The sequence below is a fragment of the Ceratotherium simum genome, chromosome 32 (assembly GCF_057802395.1).
Source record: "Ceratotherium simum simum isolate JZ-2026a chromosome 32, ASM5780239v1, whole genome shotgun sequence".
Taxonomy (NCBI): Eukaryota; Metazoa; Chordata; class Mammalia; order Perissodactyla; family Rhinocerotidae; genus Ceratotherium; species Ceratotherium simum.
The window spans coordinates 14,828,300-14,848,087 of NC_141931.1; the positions used below are offsets into that span (position 1 = coordinate 14,828,300).

A 19,788-nucleotide genomic window follows, 5' to 3' on the forward strand; every position below is an offset into this window, starting at 1 on the left:
CCAGGGGCATAGCACGTTCCACTTCGGCAGCCCAGGGTTCTCTGGTTTGGATCCTGGGCACGGACATACACACTGCTCATCAAGCCATGCTGAGGCAGCGTCCCATACAGAAGGGCTACAACTCTACAACTATGATACAGAACTATGTACTGGGGCTTTGGGGAGAAAAAAGAAAAAGAAGAAGATTGGCAACAGATGTTAGCACAGGGCCAATTTTCCTCAAAAACAATTGCAATCTCCTGAATTGCTTAAAAAAGAAAAAAAAAGCACAGAGTCAAAGAAAAAAAATGCTGGTTCCTTTGTATAGAGGAAAATTGGAGACTTAGGAAGAAAGTTCATAAATTTGGTCTCTCTTTTTTCTAAAAAGAGTCCTGAAGCTTTGGGTTTATATATAAATAAGTAAATACATACACACATAGATATATTTAGTTACTTACTAGTATATATTACATAGTATTATATATACTATCAATATAAAATAGTAAAATAACAAAAACAAAACACAATTCAACAAAGCAAAACAAGGAAACAAAAAAACTCTAGATTTTTTTGTATGTTTGAAATGACATGAACCATTTATATTATTATTAGTCAAGAAAGAAGAAAAACAGTGAGTTATAACAAAGATGATCAACTGAAATAAAAGGATCCAGAGGGAAACTAATTAACTGGTTTGCAGCCCAACAGCACGTACAGACTACCTATAGTAAAAGGCTATTCTGTTAAAATTCAATGAATTTGTATTACATATCTCCCAATACAAATTAAAAAAATAGAGAAGTATATTTAGATTGAATATAGCTCTTTCCAATTTTGCAAGCGATTGCTTTCTTATATCCATCGGAGATTTCTAATGACTTATTTGGCATGAAATTAATCTTTCAAAATTTACAGTGACTTTCAATTAGGTTTTCTTTCCTTTTTAATGAAAGCTGCTTCTTCAGAAAGGGTTTATCATCATTTTTATTTCATGCTGACTAATGAGAAAAACAGAACCCATTTTCACTGCACTAACTGAAATGAGTGGCTACTAATAACCCTAAAATAAAAGCTTCAATGGCACAATCATATATTTCAAGGACGCCAGAAATAATTTTATAAAGGCACTTCCTGTAGTATATCGTTCCCCATCATTCTAATTCATTTCCACGCTCATGAGAAAATTGGTAAGATTTACAGCCCTTTGGCATTCTCACTTCCAGAATAGGAGTTGGGTTTAAACATGTATCACTAACAAACTCTAACAATTACTACCAAAGATGAACCAGAGGAATATGACATCGGTTTCTCAGCCACCACAAATATTTAAATATTTTTAGAATAAGATTGAGATACACAAATACATAAATTAAAGACTTTTTTTGAGAAGTAAAGTTCTCAAAGAAAACTTGCTAATATATCATCTTGAACAGCAACATCAACATTTGAAATGCTTCCCTGTTTAAATGACCAGTTTACCTTAGTTATCACCATGACCTGCTTCACACTGATAAGGAGTAGCAGCACCAATTTAGAAAGTGCTATCTTCTCAACAGCTGTAAAATCCACCCATTTCTCTCCAGGTACTACTGACACCCTTCCCCAAGTGTAGGTCACTATTATCTCAGTAACTTCCTCATAGGCGTCTTGGCTCTATTTCCACTAGAATTCATTCTCCATAATACCTAGCGTATCACTCTCCCACTTCAAATCATTCAATCCAGAATCTGATTGTCCCTGGAATAACGCCAAAATGGTGAAAATGAGTTCTAAGGCCCACCACTATCTGGCCCCTGCTACCTCACAATTTTCCCTTCACATTCTCTGCTCCAGCCAGTCTTCTAGAACATATTTTAGATCCTTGAATCTGCTAGCCTTAACCCTTGGCTTTGATACTTCTACATGATATCTCTTCTGACTGTAATAGTCTCTCAACCTTGGTCGGTCATGCCTTCCACATTCTTTAAGTCTCGGCTTAGTTTGTTTGGTACCCCAAACACCAATGCTGACAGAAGGACTTAGGAGCAGTTAGTCTGTTTGGAAGGTGATCTTAGGAAGCATTTGCTAAAGGAAGTGGGAACAGTAGACAAAGAAAAGAGAAAAATCAGTAAGAGGGCATTATTGGGTGTGTCACCACCATAGCCAGGTCACCTCTTGGACGTTCCTCCAGAAACAGTACGGAAAACATGCCTCAGAATCATTTCATTGGAAGTCAGGAGGTTAGGACATTTGTCCATCAACTCCTATCTCCTGTTGATCAAAGGATGCTCCTGGGGTCAGTTAACTCCCCCTCTCCCCTGGATTACCCTTGTTTGCACCCTCAGGCAGAAAGAAGAGACACAGCACCTGAGCTGGGAGTTGCTAGCATGTTAGAAACTGTCTCCCACAGGTTCAAGTGAACTCAGGGAGGCAGAAGCGATATGGGGCAAAGCATCAATAGGGACAGCTACATGTCATATCCTCAGAGTCCTTCCTTGACTTCTTAGCTCAAGTTATGTCTCTCTAGTGTATCTTACCTAGCATTCGCTATACATTCATGTGCCACATAAAGACATTTTGGTCAATGACGGACCACATATACAACAGTGCTTAGTACATATAGCCTAGGTGTGTAGTAGGCTATACCACCTAGGTTTGTGTAAGGACACTCTACTATGTTTGCACAACGATGAAATCACCTAATGATGCATTTCTCAGAACTCATCCCTGTCATTAAGTGACGCATGACTGTATATACAAACACACATAAAACAACTGCATGTGGTTCATATTACAACTGCTTCAAAGTGAGACTAACTCAGCAGCAGAGTGGTTGAGAATGGCCCAAGTGGGAAACTAGAATTTGAACCCAGGTTTGATAGACAACAAAGTCGATGCTCTTAATTACTGAGATATTAAAAACAAAGTGAAGTCACATTTAACGGCAAATTTTTGCAAATTATTATCCCTTCTTAAAACACATATACATACATATGCACACACACACAAAGCCAAAAATTACTAAAACATAAACAAAAACGATTAAGCACTAGGATTTCATGAAGTGCTTTGAAGCTAAGTGATTATATATTCAATATAACTACCCCTGGGTAATTGGATCATTATTTTGTCTCCGTATGGTATAGAAAAAAGGTATTGGAGGGAGCTGAAGGAAAGTTTCATTTGTTCATTCATCCATCCAGGCTACAAGCATTTATTCAAGACCTTATATATGCCAGGCACTAAATCAGGGGCTGAGGATAAAACAGTGAATAAAATTCACCCTGTTCCTTTCTTCAAGGAGTCCACAGGCGGTGAGGAAGAGCATCACAGAAGGACAAACAATAGGACCAGGCAGGGGCAGAATAAGGACCCACAGAGGACACCTAACTCAGAGGAGATGGCGCTGAAACTGACTCTATAAAAGAACTACCAGAGGTTAGCCAGATGACACCTGAGGGCATGGGAGTGGAAGGGATGGGTGAAATATATCTAGAAAATAAAATTGGAAGGACATAAAAGTTGGGAGTGAGGGAGGGCAGTCTAGAATAAAGGATAGGTTTCCAGCTGGGTGACTGGTAGACCACAGTGCCACCAATTGAGATGACAATTACAGGAAGAAGAGCTATTTTGGTTAGGTGTGAGAAGACTTGCTGTGTCACTAATTAAGTATGCATCCCTTAATTACACAATAAAAAATTTTTTTAAAAAACCCGGATTGTATATGTAATGAAGGACTCTTCTGCAACCAGAAAGGCTAACAGAACCCTGGACGTTGTCACAAAAAGCCATTGTAAACAAAAAGAAACATAGTATTGAAACTGGTGTAATTACTAGACCTTGAACAGTATCCTATCTCGGATCTCATCCCTTAAGAAATACCTAATGCAAAAGGAAAAAAGGTTCAGGAAAATTGTCATGTGAAGACACAACGAATTAATTAAGAGTCTGGGCAAAATACAAAATAAAGCTCAGAAGTGAAATTCTAAAGATCATGAGTGGTATAAATAAAATTAACTGAATTTGCTACTTCTTTACACTCTGAAAAGGAGTTAACTATTTGAAAGGAGGGGTATGGTAATTTTGAGACAAGCAAAGGAAGAATCACTTCTTCATACGGTGGAGGATAAATTTATGAAACATTCTTTGAAGAGTTTGTAGAAGTATATAAATAGATCCCAAGGGGTTTGGTACAGTTACGGCAGGTATAGTTATATATATATATATATGTAAATATATGACTGTGGCCTTTAAAACCACATCATGCCTTCCCACAACCTGCCCCAAGAAATCACTGTTGGGAACAGACTCAATTAGGATCATACTCCTAGATTTCTAAGTGCGTCCATACCACTTATTGCCTCTTTTGCATATTTTTCTTAGGCCTGTTGCTGTTTTCTGACTAATTATTATGATCTTTGTTAATTCTTTTTTAATAATACAGGAATTATAATCCTAACTACACACGATTTCAGTGTAACTTGTTTGCCTATTTCTCAGCGGCATTAAAAGATAAATTAATTAGTCAATGGCTGTAAAACCTGAAGATGCAAACCTCTTAACAAGAGTTAAGAATCCGGAGTGGGCACATTTATAATCCTCAGAACCATTTTTAAAAACGTCATTAATAAAAACTGTTTCTTGTTTTAAGACAGCTTCTTATTTATAGTAAAAAGCTACAAGTTTCTGGTTGCCCCAAGTCTTTATTTCATCTTTAGAAGGCATAATCCTGCTGAAAGCAGCTTGTGTGAAGAAAATTGATAGGAACTAAACTTTTAGTAATTGCTGCTGTCACGAATTAATGACAGCAAAGGATCTAAAGAATATAGGGAGCATCCATTTATTCAAGAATGAACTCATAGATTAATCATTAATTTCTACACACATATTTTAACATTCTATTTTTAATTATCCAAATAATTTTATGTTTAAGGGGCACATATTTGTCTCTTGAAACTGTCAAATAGGTGGGATATTTATTATTATTATTATTGGTAAGGTGAGATTTTTGTTATTTTTTCCAAAAACAATTTCAAAAAGTAGATTAAATAAGTCTTAAGTCACATCATTTTCAGTTTATTTATTTATGCCAAGTATTAACTTTGAGAGGAACTACAAAATTTAAATATATATATATTTTGTTTTATTTACATAGATACCTCCAGTGATACTGGTTTCTATCTCGAATACCTGAAGAAATAATCTTATTTCCATTAAGATTTATATCTCTAATAAATAAAAATTGAATAATCATTCTTATTAGGTAACTGTTTTATAGATAACTCTGAATAAATTTAATTTCTTAATTGGGATGTGATACATTCTTTCAGAATGCACATAACAATTGACTAACCTTCTTAAAACTGAATAAGGTCCAAATAAAACTCATTCACCTATAAATGCTTAGAACAGATTATTGCAGTATTACTCATTTACGAACCATAAGACACATTTTACAATCTTTTAATGGAACTAGATGAAGCATTATTGTAAAATTTTCAACATTTATTTCCTAATTTTTGAACGATCTAGCATGTTTTTGGAGTTAGAGAGACTTGAAATTATATCCCAGCCTTGGTACTTAGTAGCTGCGTGATTTCATAAATCATTTAGCATCTTTACGCCACAGTTTACTCATCTGTAAAGTCGAAACACTTCTTTAAAGGGTTATTATAAGGATCAAATGACCAAATAACACCTGGACCCTCACAGGCACTGAGTCAATGATGGTTAATATTATATGATATACATGAAGGTGTCTAGAATAGCGATAGTTCCTTACAACTAGTTTCCTAAACAAAAATAGTTCCCTATTTGATTCCTAATAAATAGCTGGAAATAATTTGATATATGTTTTCTCTAATATCAATGCAGGCGAATTGCTTTTCCAATAGAATCATATCATAATTAGATATTATGTTTCTGAGCAATGTTATGATGCCCTCATTTTTGTTACATTGAAATAATCATAACTACTGTATTTACTGGTGTTGAGAGAACGGAATTAACATGTAATATATCACACATTATGCTAAGTATTTTGCCTATATTTAGCAAGTATGAATGCTAAAATTAGAAGGTGAAAGTACAATGAGAAATCGGGTATTTGTACAGTTGCAAAGTATCTTGCAAAAAAGTGCTTGATAATTACAAAAGGAAAAATAGTAACTTTACAGTGCAGAAACAAAATGTGGCAGACATCACCTTACACAGGTGATCAAAGCTAACGTCACGAGTAACAAGACATACTGACATCATGTACCTCCTGATATGATGCACAGTGAAGGACAAAATACTGCTCTTGTGGTATTCTTGCCAAAAACTGAGACCTGTATTTAATCATGAAGAAACTGGACAAACCCAAAATCAGGGACAGTGTACAAAATAACTGGTCAATACTCTTCAAAAGTGTCAAGTTCATGAAACAAAACAAAAGACTGAGGAAATATCATAGATTGGAGGAGACTAGGAGATTGGACAAATAAATGCAATGTGGGTTCTAGGTTGGATTCCGGATAAGAAAAAAGGATGGTATGGAGACAATTAACAAAATGTCAATAAGTCCTACAGATTAGTTAAGAGTATAGTGCCAATGTTAATTTCTTGGTATTGATAATTGTACCATGAGTATGTAAGGTGTCCACGTTTGGAAAAACTAGGTGAAAACTATATGAGAGCTCTTTCAATAATTCTTGCAAGTTTTTTTTAATAAGCTTGAAATTAATTCAAAAAAACCTTACAAAAAAAGGACAAGTAATAAGTTCAAACCGCTAGAAGTAAAGGAGCCAGGATTTCAATCCACATATATTTGACTCTAAAACTCAGAGTCTTGAACACTACATCATGCTATCTCTCTTCTTTTGTACTAGGTGATTCTTTTCCTACCTGTTACCAGACCTTCCATAACTGTGTTTTCTACCTGGAACCCTTAATATTGTCAGTCATTCATGTTTTTGTTCATAGTAGACATGACTTTTTTTTAAATGTAGTAATAACGAAACATAGCTAGAAAGCTCCCAGAAGCATGAAGCCAAAGCCACAAAAGAGAAAATCAGAAAACATACAGAGCAGTCTTCTCAGATGAAATGCAGGGAATCCCAGGGACTGGACCAACAGCATCATGCTGGGCGGAGCTGCAGTGAGCTATGCACCACTGAGGCCCGATGGTAACACAGCAGGTCCCTCCTCACCAGATGATGGGCACAGCCTGAGTTCTTTTTTTTTTTTGCACACTCGGGAGTTCAGATGCTTCCATTTCTTACCCTCCAATGATAGACCAGGAGCCTATTCTCTACACTTACAGAACATTTATTTTCTTTTCTGTAATTCTAAATGGTAATTGGCTTCCACTGGCTTATTCACCTATTTAATTGAAATCAATTCACTTGTAAAAGTAATATAAACTGAAAGATAGTAAAGGGATATAAAATTGAGTATATGCACATATATGTATGTAGATACAAATATAGATAGAAAATTTAAATTGACAGGTTTCCACAATGAGTAACTATTAAAGAGAGAAAATGGACTTAGGAGAGGCACATACATGTGGAGAACTGCAATGCAAACTTCTTTTGATTTACCCTAAAGTAAGATCCTGCTTCTAGGCCAGAAATGAGCTGAGTGTATTCTAGAAATAAAATAGCTGCAGTAGGCAGGATAATTCATAACGCTTTTTCCATGTAGGATTTTTTTATAAGATGGAATTTTATCCAACTCTCACACCTTGGGAGGAGTGGACAGGACATGGGTCATTAATCTAGCGACTGAAAACACTGGAAACCTAATTACAAGATCAAAATGTTCATGGAACGGGGCTAATCAATATGCAAATAGACAGACAAGGAACTGGCTACTCCTTTCAGAAATAAAGCCCATCAATTGAATTGATTTCCTGAGTTAGAAATTCTAACTGCTTCAGCACTTTTTTTTCATAACAGAACGGAGAACTTAATTAACCCTGCATATTGAAATACACTCTGCCTGGGACTAGTTGTAAATTAGAAAACAAAATGTAAACATTTTTGAGTAACCTGATTCTCGCTAACATGAACTTGAGGTTAAGCGAACTATTACCATATCGTTTGACCTCTCATATTGCGTGGTTCCCAGCAAACACGTGGTTTACAGTGGCTTGCCCATACTTGCATATTTGGAGAATTATCCAAATTGGTTATGTGAATATTTACCATTCAGGCAGAGTGCAGACACTCAGGATGTTATAAAGAAGTCCTTAGAGGTAGGTGGGGGGGGGGGGGTGAGAACCAGAAGAAGCCACTTCTGGATTTTTCACACTGCTCTAGAGGCGATGCAGTGGATTCTGCCAGGCTTCTCAAACCAGAGTGTGCCCAGGAGTCACTTCGGTTTCTTGTTAAAACACAAATTCTGATTCAGTAGCTCTAGGGGTAAAGGGGCTGCAATTCTGCATTTCTAACAAGCCTCCCAGTGCTGCTGATACTGCTCTGGGGACCCCACTGTGAGTGGCAAGGCTTTATGTCATATAAACAGTCTTTGCAACTCTAAAATATTGCTGTAAGGAAACTTTGGCAAGCATGAAATGGGTTAAAAGGATAAATTGACTTGATTCTGGATAACATCATCTCACTTCGCTTGGTGGAACGTACAGGGCCTGAAATTTTCCTTTCAAGGAATTGAAGCGTAGAGGTACGTGCTGGCCAAGTACCTTTAAAGCAATGATTTGCAAAACCTCTTTGCAGCCCCAGTCCACCTGAGGCAATGACACTCTTGTTACTTCCTTCACCAGTGATCCTCAAACAGGGTAGGGCAGGAAAGTATTCCTATGAGTTTATCCTTTGTAGTTAGAAAAGGCCCTCCTCTGACTCAGTTGATTACAATCTGTCCTCCCTTCTGTCTTGTTGATGGAAAAGGACTGTTTTAAAGTTAAATGTGTCCGTGATGATTGTTAGTATCAATATAACAGACATCTATAACACCGTGGCACCACTGTTCTAAGCACGGTACAAATGTTAAATCATTTAATTCTAATGATAACCTTAGAAAGTAGATACTGTTATCATTCCCATTTTACAGATGTGGAAAGTGATTAACAGTAACTAATGTGCTGAAAGTCACCCAGCTAGTAGTTGGCATAGTGGGGACTCAGCTCTAGGCAGCCTGTTTCTAAGCTCCTACGTTTAAACACTGTATCAAGCTTCCCCTCAACTGACGTGTTAAGATTTGGAATTAATGCAGGCAAAATTCATCAGAAGACTGACTACATAATTCAAAACTTGATGACAGGTTGAAACAGAAACTTAGGCCAAGTTCAGTTTTAATTCTTCATCCTCCTCTGCTAACTTCTCTTTTTTTTAACGGTTTATTTGGAAATAATTTCAAATTAAAGAAAAGTTACAAAAATAACACAAAGAGCCCCCTATATCGTTTATGCAGATTCACCAATTTTGAACATTTTGCCATATTTGCCAACTTTTGGATTTTTCAAAAGCTAAGTAAATTGCTGCTTCCCAACAAAGCTTCCAAGACCTGCTCCTTTATGACCCTCTACCCACATCTACAGTTTACCCTGCAAGGGATCAGGACCCAGGTGCCTAACCTTGGCCTATTTATCAGAAGTGAAACTTACTCGGCATTTCTTATCAGATAGCTGCTGCATGATAAGAAATTCCTGGCAATTTATCATTAATTGAGAGTGGCTAAAGGTGTTTCACTTCTAGTCCCTTTGGGATTTTAACAGGGCACCTTCAGGAAAGAAAGAAAGAGACACCCACTTTCTGGGGCTGGAACTCCAGGCACAGCAGAAGTTCTTATGAGAAGCCAATTTACAACAAGTCACGTGAGGCCTTGACTATTTTGTCTAGGGTAATCACCCACCATTTAAGCGACAGGCTATAATTTGGTAAGAAAAAAAAACAGACAAAAATAAAGATATTGAAAACAAGTATAAAAAATATTTTTAAAAGATACTAAAATACTAACTTGTCCCAAAACTCTCAAGCCCAAAATGTCTTAAGTCTTTTATCACCTATAATATAAGATTTTTCACAACAATTAAGCCCACTTGCTTTTAGTAGTATTTACTCTTAAAGAACATTATATTCCATTTCTATTTTGCTAACTTTTCTGTGTTACAAAACATTTTCCTTGCAAAAAAGTCATGTGAAAGCTTTATCATTTAATAACTTCAGGATGAGAATATGTTTTGCACTCATGTTGTCTAAAATTAACCCTTGTTAAATCTTCATGGACTCATGAAGAGAGCTCAGAAAAGATGACCAAAAATAGGTCGGACAAGAGGATCTAGGATGAAAGACAGAAGTAAATGGACTTATTCATTCCACCTGAGACACGGCTGTGGGTCCCTTTTTAGCAGCATTTATGATTATAAAAGATTAATGTGAAACCTTCTAAGAGAGTTTCACAGAAACCTTAAGTGTTCACCTACCTCACTTGTGACTTTGAAAAGCTAAGATATTTATCTATCTAGAATTATTTTACAGCCATCACTGGTAACAGAGAATGTATAAGATTACCTCCTATGACTGTAATTTTACATAAAGAATGATGCCCATCCTCCACTAAAGACACAATATGGAGAAATAAGATTAAATGGAACTGAAATATGATGAACTCAAGTATGATTTTTCTTTTCAAAGTAGCTATGTTCTTGCTTTGGAAAACTAAGGTTTGTTACATGCATAAAAATTGAACACTGTGCACTTCAAAAGGCCTCTATCTTCAAGAATTTCCAAGGTCCTTTCCCTGTCTAAAATATTAGATGGGCCTAAGGAATGTTTATTCTATGTCATTAATGCCATCAGTGAAAGAGGGACTAGATCTTTCCACGTATTAATTGCCTTTGAGGCAGGAGGACCAGCTCATTCGCCTGGCAGACAGAGGGACTCAGTCACTCTGATCTCATGTTAGTTTTGTGGAATGGGACAAAGGCAGTCCTTGCTTTTCCACAAAAGGCCCTCAAATAACACTTTCTTCAGGAAAGAGAGAATTATTGCCAAAATTGATAAGTGACAAATATAATAATAATGGTAAAATGAATGAATTAAACAAAAATTAAGCTAGCGAGACATAGGCAGACACAACTCATCCAGTCTGTTATTCATCTAGAGGAAAATCCTATCAACAAAGGTGAGCAAAACCAGGTTTGATGAACTGTGTATGTCTTACTTGAAATGAGGCAACTCAAAAGACGGAATGCAGCAAGTTTATTCAACCAGCCAAAAATAAAAATAAATAAAAGCAACTTATTGTTAGACACTGTGAACAGAACTCAGGCAAAAATGTGTGGTCTAGATAATAGCCCAACAGAGATAGCAAATAAAATTGAGTTCATTTAGAAAAGCTGTTGAGTTAACCATTTAGAAAAATAAGTACTTATCAACAGATTTTCTGATGCACAGAACAAATGAAATTGTGCAGTATGTGAAAACAACTGGCTAAAGTCATCATGGGCATCCAAATTTAGCTCTCCCAACATCAATATTAGGCAAATGTAAGACCCACGGAAATCCTAGTTGAAATGATGTTATTTTCCTGGGAAAAAAAAATACCTCCAGAAAACTCAATTTTTGTTTAATGAAAGTTTCTGTACATATTCAAGTAGTCTGAGCATCCCCACCAAGAACAATCTAGTTTTTAAAATTTAGAACAATGCACCACATCAAAAACCATATAAGTTTCATCAAAAACCTCACTTGCATTATGATGGAGAGATAGAGAAGAGCACTTCATTTCATTTTGCTGGTGTTTCTTATCTAAAGAATCAATCTTCCTACCAACATATAGAAAAATACATTTTTTTTAAGCCAGAGTGTATTTATGTCTGGCAAAGAGCACATTGGCAATTTCTTGGCAAAAAATTATACAGAGATATAATATAGATATAAATATATAGATACATATCTATCTACCTATAGAGAGAGACTGAGAGAGTACTTAGGAATTAACTTATTTGAGGTTACTATTTTTTTGTTGTAAAGAATTAGGACTTTCAAATAACAATGTCTTACAATCTCATTGTTATTTGATGTTTTCAGTGTCCTTTCATATCTATTTCATTTTTATTCTTGAAATTGCACTGGAGGGTAGTCAAGGCAGGCATTTTTTCCCCTTTCTTCTAGGTTATAAAATTGAGGTACAGAGAGGCCAGACTCAAGGAAATGAGTTTTGGAGCCAAGGTCTTGTAACTTCTATAGCCCAGGGCTCCTTCCACCAAGACGGTGGTACTTCTCTGGAAGTTGTGAATCAGAATTTCATAAACCATGATTTCAAAAGGCAAAATAATTCTAATTGTCTGGCTGTTGAATCAAACTTTGTGCCCAGAGATAAAATAAATAATATGGATATAAAAGTATAGAAGTAAATCTTGAAATTGTGGAATTTGAAAGTCCACACAGAGGAAAAGAAATAAGTCAGGACTGGTTCCTAGGTTTCTAGTCAGAAATTTCTAGATCTGCAACTTGACAACTGTGCAACTTTGAATAAAAGACAAAAAACTCAAATAAGTACCAGTATTTGAATATAAAGTGCCTAGCACATTGCTTGCCATATGGTAGGGACTTACAGAAATTTTTCACTTTCCTTAACCTAGGAAAACATGCTCCTTCCTTAATTTCTCCAATTGTAAAACTAGGTTTTAACATCTGCTTTTTTTGCAATAACAATTTAAGAAGTGTTATTTAAACCAAAAAGGACAATGGGAGAGATTTAAACAAAAGACAATGGGGAGATTTGAAGGAACATGCAATCAAATTGCAGTACTCATATATGCAATATAAATACTAATGAGTATGCTTTACATTATAAAAGGAAAGAAAGATCAGTGTGTTTTGGCATGTGAAACATGTGAATTAAATGATTTCTAAGTTTTATTCTGCTTTGAAACTATATGATATTATCGTGGATGGGACAAAAGGGAAAACTCTTACTCTACTTCCACATTCCTCCTCTTTCTAGAATATTAATCTAAGATTCCAAACTACTGTTTGAATCACATTTATAAATGATGGTGGTGGAAGGGAAAATATTTCTTTAAAAAATTATGTTTCCAGGTCAGACACTCCCATTATGTTCCTCTGACCCATTCTGAGGAAGCTGGGAAGGGGGAAGGAAGCTGCATCTTCAATAATCCAACTTTCTAGCTATCTCAATCCATCTCCTGTTTACCCAGGGCTGGATTAGTTAGCCAACTGCCCCGGAGTCTGCCTCAGCTAGATTTTTCTTTTCTTTTTTTTGCTCTAATTTGTTGACAGAATGCATGCCCTTGGGCATGCAAATTACACCAACTGGTGAAAAGATTTGAGAAACACTCCTCTTCCCCTTAGCATTTAAATTTAAATCCTGTTTCGAGCCAAATTACCAGAGATCTTTGCATCAAGGATTATGATAATTATGACATCAGCAAACCTAATTAATAACGGTGATTGGTGTTTCTCATTTCCCATTTTCCCTTGTGCCAAAGCCTTTCAGCAACATCACAGGGGAGAGCAGCTGTGGCTTGGACCCCGTGTTGTGTGTGTGTATGTGGAGACAGGTGGAGGGAAGAGGGTGTATGTGTCATTATTGAGCCCCTGGCTCAACGTTACAATTTTGTCATCATCTTTAAAACCCAATTCTACTCCCAGGAAGGTGTAATAGAAATGGAGCAAAGAAAATCAGGCAGGATTGGAAAGGTGGGGAGGTCAACTGAGGAAATATTAAAACATGGATCACTCTCCACAATGTGGAAATCTTAGACTAATATTTAACAATCACAATTATGAAAGAATGTTTGTAGAAAATTTTTTAAAAATATTCTGGTAAGTAAATTTTTAAGTTCCACGATATAAAACTTATTTAAAGGAAGGAGTCCAAGTGGCAAATTTTTCCAAAAGAAAAAGGAAAATAAGTAATATTATCAATTCTGTTGTTGTAAATGGAAGTGTGTACCTGGATACGTGTGTTTGTGTATGTGTGTGTTCTGTTATTTGTGATAGGGAAAGTAGGTATAGATCCAATTTCTAACTCTAAGAAATGTTTGATAATGGCTTAAATGCTCATGAAAAACCAAGAAACCAAGCTATGACAATGACAGAGTAGCTAAAACAAAGGTTTCTCCCAATGATATATATTTAAAAATCAATGCATGGAGCACCAGATAAGTTGCAAGCTGAAGCTCACATCTTTCCATTTGTGTTTAGGCCAAACTTTGGTGCTGAAAGCCACAAACAATGTCACTCTCACACTAACAATGAGAAACAATGGATCATTCACATCATCATAATTTTTCTTGAGACTATCAGAGAACTGAGGTCACAAGGCAACCAAGCAAACCCTATTCCAAAGAGAAGCAAATCTTCAAGGAAAGACAGGTCACATGAACTGCCTCATCCTTGGGAGGGCACAGGAGAAAATGTGTAAGAAAAGGTCAGCTAACATTTTAACTGATGGCCAAGGGATATCACCCATAGTGGCACACCAGAATTGGGCCACTTGAGGGAACCTCCATGTGGCTACGCCAACATTCAAACTGTTACAAAGTACATTTTACACTACTAGGCACTGTAATATAGTGAGAAGACTGTCAGATGCAATCAATTCCTGATAGAGATGGTCCTAATCTAATCATTCTCATTTTTTCTTCTTTTGAAGATCTGTTCTAAACCAGACAGTGAATCGTTTCTGAATCTGTCATCTTGCCTGGCGATGCTTGAATATGGAAAAGAAAAAGGGTGATGGAATTCAGCAAGGCGAGGTGGCTACTTTGTGTGCTTCTCAGTCTCAGAAAACAGGAACTCTACACTGAAAATTCAATGAATCACCTTGATGAATTATAATTAACTTCCATTTTAACTGTTAGAAGCTGATCTCCTGAAATAGGAAAGTCTACATACAGACAATGAAGGCTGCTGGCCAAAAATTTTGGTATTTTACATTTATCAAATCAGTGCCTCTTTAAATCCCTCCATCATTGACTCTATTTGTTCTATCTTTATATCAATAATGGCAATAACACTTCAAAGGTTAAAGTTTTGTTTTCATGCTGAACTGAACAAGATATGGCTCCAAGATCACTGATATTATCCATGACAGCAAAACTAAATAACTTTTAAAATGTTAAATCAGGCATGTATCAGAAAACGATTATCAAAAACTTCTGAGAACCAAGTGTGATCAATTTTGCACACACATTTTGAGTGTGGGCTTGACTGTAGGTTAACATCCCAGTTTCACCACTTAATAGCTGGAGCTTCTTAGGTGTGTTACTTGACTTTTCCAAGACACAGTTCTCTCATCTGCAATACCTGGATGGTAATAATATTTAAATCACAGGATTGTTGTGAAGGCTGAAAATCTCATCTATGTAAGCACTCAGCCTGACTGGTAGAATAGGAAATCAATGATCATGTAAGGTGAGTGAAATCTGTATTACTATCTCCTGGCATCTCCACTACACAGATGTGAAGACTGTGCATCAGAACAGTTAAATTATTTGTTTAAAGAACCACAGCTGGTAAATGATGAACTCAGGCTTAAAATGTGTTTGGAGACTTCTAGATTTAAATCTTTTTCTTTATATCAAACTTCTTCACTTAGATCCATAATTTGGTTGACGTGTTATCTCAATCATAAATAATAATATTTTTGGTTAAATTTTTTTTCAGACAAGAGTAATAAACCCATGTAAAATGGAAGATACCAAATTAATGTAACTTTTAAAAAAATCTCTAAATTCATGTATTACAAGAAAATTGAAGATCATCCAAGATCGATCTCAACTTTGAATGTGCAACTCATCATCTTACTAGGGAAATTAATGGTCAATTTATTTAATTAAATTAATAGTTAAATTAATGGTGGCTTCTCAAAGTAATTCTTTTCATTTTCTATAATTTCTTACCTGCAATTATTAATCTAAATTGCAATTGCAGAACTAAATATACTTGAAAAGTGATCACAGCAAACAATGTTCATACACCAATTAGAGCAAAAAGTTTTTACAGCAGCAAAAAAGAAGCTCAAAATGTCAAAGCACTTACTGCAGCTTGCCGATGAGTATTGGACAATATTCCATGAATCTTCACTTTGTCCTTTTCCATTTGGTCTATGTTCACCCACAAATCCCGGCTGGCAGAATCAGATGGACCATATATCCGAGATATATAGTAATTGTGGTCTGTGTCCTCCTGTAATAATAAAGAATATTGCACATCAAGAACAGAGACAGCATGGATGGACCTTGAGGGCATTATGCTAAGTGAAATAAGTCAGACAGAGAAAGACAAATACTGTATATCCTCACTTAATATGTGGATTCTAAGAAAGCTGAACTCGTAGAAACAGGAGTACAATTGTGGTTACCAGGGCCTGAGGCGTGGGAAAATGGAAAGATGTTGGCCAAAGAGTACAAACTTCTAATTATAAAATGAATAAGTTTTAGGGATCTAAGGTACAACATGGTAATATGGTTAATAATACTGATTATATACTTGAAAGTTGCAAAGAGAGTAGATCTTAAATGTTCTCATCACAAAAAAGAAATGGTAATTATGCGTTGTGATGGAGGTGTTAGCTAATAATATGGTGGTAATCATTTTGCAATGTATAAACGTATCAAATCAACACACTGTACACCTTAAAATTACACAATGTTATGTCAATTAAATCTCAATAAAGCTAGAAAAAAAAAGAAGCATTTAAATGACTACATACCCAACTTACATAATTTACAGAGCTATAGACAGAGTTCCATTAAAAAGGAAAAAAAAAAGTCAGTTTTCAAAAGAAAAGAAAAGAACAGAAACGTTGCCCCTAAAATTCTTAAAAAAACAAACAAAAAGCCATACTATAAAGTTAGAAATGTTAACACTGTTCTAAATAGCCAAATAGGTTAAATAACCTTTAAGGGAAGTGAATTAGATTTAAAAAAATATCAAATTAATAAGCCTCTTTAGAAGAAATTGTTACATAAACAAAACAGAGGAAAACTTACACTCTGTGTACAATCATCTTTCTTACCACAATAATGCCAGGGATCTCTCTAATTGCTGTTGAAACAAAAGTGTCACTTTTGGAACTATTTACTGAAAAACTGAACTATAATTACTATTGAGTGACAACAAATTCAAACTTCTCTTCTTTAAAACTAGGGTTATATTAGAGCCTGCTTTCAGTTAATAGTCTTACAAATGGAGATTATACATTTTTTCCCTATAATTTGGGTTATTAAATTCTACTTTCATTTGAATTCTCATTATCATCACCATGGTGCCTGTCACAAAATCTTTATTTTTCATGTTTCTCACACAGTGTAGAGATTTAGATGTTTTAAAAGGCAATTTTGCTGAGGAACACCCAGAAAAATCATATGATTCTTGATCTTATGATCCTGACATATAATTCAGATTGCAATAAAATTTTTTTACCATAAAATGTAATTGTGCTTATCAATTTCAGGAACCTGCTAGATAGAATATATTTGAAAACATTCAGGTATGTGTAAGAATAATGTTTAGTGAACAGAGGGTCTATGATTTGAATAATCAAGTTTAGGATGTGAATTTTGTCTAATGCATTTATTATTTAAGTGCTAATTAAATAAAATACAATTAGTCTTAAAATCCAATCAAAACAGGAATCCCATGTACCTTTTCACAAATCATCAGGCTAGATATATATAAAACTGACTACATAAAGGAAAGGAATATTCTAAGTAGTATTCTAAATAGATTTTGCCTCATGACTAAAAGAAAGAATATGACCTTAAATGTAAATCTTGAGAAGAGTGATTAAATGTTAACAGTAAGATTTTTTAAAAATAGTGATAATAAAGATCCTAAGTAAACCTCTAATTAAACTCTAGAAATCACATACAAATTATGTATACACCCATGATGAAAGATAAGAAAGTTCTGCAGAAAAAGAAGAAAAAAAAGAGATACAAAGAGAGAAGCAAGAATAAGATTCCATGCAGCCCGAGAGAGATTTGATATCCTGGTGGTTTTCCAGCACTCCTTTCTAGAACATTAGGACACTGATTGCCTGGGTTCTAGGTGTAACAAGCATTGTGGTTGTGTCTCCAACATGTATTCAACTCCTCTCAGTTGTCTGGTGCTTCACCACTGGAAGCTTCTGAGGTGGGTACTCTCCTTCACATTGGGCACAAGCCATTCTGCACAGGTCATTCCACTGTCCACAATGGCTGGTGGGTATCAAGAGCATATAACCTAAGAAAGACCAGTGAGACATCTAGAAGTTTAGGTAGGGAGAAGATAATTTCCCTTATTCTGACTGCTGAGATGTGTAGGTGTGAGACTTGAAACTACTGCCACCATCTTGCTACCATGAGGAAACCCTGCATGAGCATAAAGTAAACATAGATAAGGATAGAACCATGGTCACTGCAAAGAAAAAGCCAGATCCCTGATCAAATACATCTAAGTGTGACCTACTCCTGGGCTTGCTGACTTAGATGAACCATTAAATCTCTTTTATTGCTAAAACACCTTGAGTTGGGTTAATGTCAACCAAAAGAATTCTAGCTGACAAACAAATTTCCCTAACTTGCGACCAAAGGAGACTTAAGCAACATTGAATAGGGCAACCTTGTCTACAGATTTATAGATCTGGATAAAAAACATCTCCCAGTCAGTTCGGTTATTCTAGCTAATCACACAGCAGAAATGGAAACTTGTAGCTAACCTGTCAGAAATCGTCAAGTCTGAATAACGAATGATAATGGTTCATTTAATTTTTCAATGAATGGGGTATAAAAGGGTGGTTTTGAAGGAAATACTCAATGAGTTTACATAAAAAATTTAATTTTTTCTCCCTCTTGCTAGTATTATCATAAAGAGTTCAGCAATAGTAAGGTCAGAGATGTAATCTTTAGTTGAATTATGTAACAGATTCTAGGATGCTGCCAAAGTCCCACACAATTACCAAATAGATATTTTCTTTAAAATTAGACTTATAGAGTTCAGTATAATTGTTGCAATCAACATATCTAACATGACTTAGTATTTCCCTTAACCTCTAAATCTCTGTAATTAATAAAAAAAATAGCTTTAAAGTTAACATAAAGAATAAGAATATCATTGTGCTTAAATAACAGATTATCTGTAAAAATATATGATTTTGTCTGATTACAATCGCTTATCTGGCTTTGTGAAAATACACCTTCAATTTTACTTAAAACAGAGCTGCTCAAAACAATATCATATCTTTGAAAATATTGAAAAGCCAAAGACTTGGGCTTGGTGTTTGACTTCCTTAGCTCAAGTTTTCCAAGTTGTCACGGCAACTTTTAATCAAAGAGGAAGTCGATTTATTGTTTACCTTGGAATTTAGAGACACAATTTGTTAAACTCCAGGGAGAGGTGTTTGGCTCAGTTATTTAGGAAAGTCATAAAATAGATGTCTTAAAAATGTGACATTTTAGCACTACTAAATTATTCAAATCACATCTTGTCCTTTATAGAAGTAATGGTACTTAAAGAATTGTTAAAAGACACTTCAAGCACAAAGATTTTCCTTTTCTGCTTGAAAGCAAACTATTTCTGACACCATAGAAAATAAAACAAAACACTGCTGTGATACACCTAGTCGCCAATTCATTTAGGAAACCAACTGTTACTGAAAGTGGATGACACAGTAGGTAACTATAAATCCTATAAATCCATGCTTCTCAAACATGCCTAGAAATGTGCAGCTGTAAACAAACAGAGGACAGACAACAAAAATACAGAGAAAGTCATCATAACTGTAGCCTAACCATTCTGCAACAATCAATTTACACAATTCCTAACCCAAATGTTGTCTTCTCTTCTATCATGGCTGTTAAGTTGATTTTATGAT

The 19,788-nt window shown here is 35.3% G+C and overlaps 1 protein-coding gene across 1 annotated transcript in view; it reads right to left on the bottom strand.

The window, feature by feature from the left end:
• PLXDC2 (plexin domain containing 2) overlaps window positions 1-19,788 on the bottom strand; it is a 430,861-nt gene that overhangs the window by 213,500 nt on the left and 197,573 nt on the right. The window contains exon 3 of the mRNA XM_004425310.3: window positions 15,972-16,118. Within this exon, the coding sequence (XP_004425367.1) occupies window positions 15,972-16,118 (147 nt within the window). The remainder of the gene's footprint in view (window positions 1-15,971; window positions 16,119-19,788) is intronic.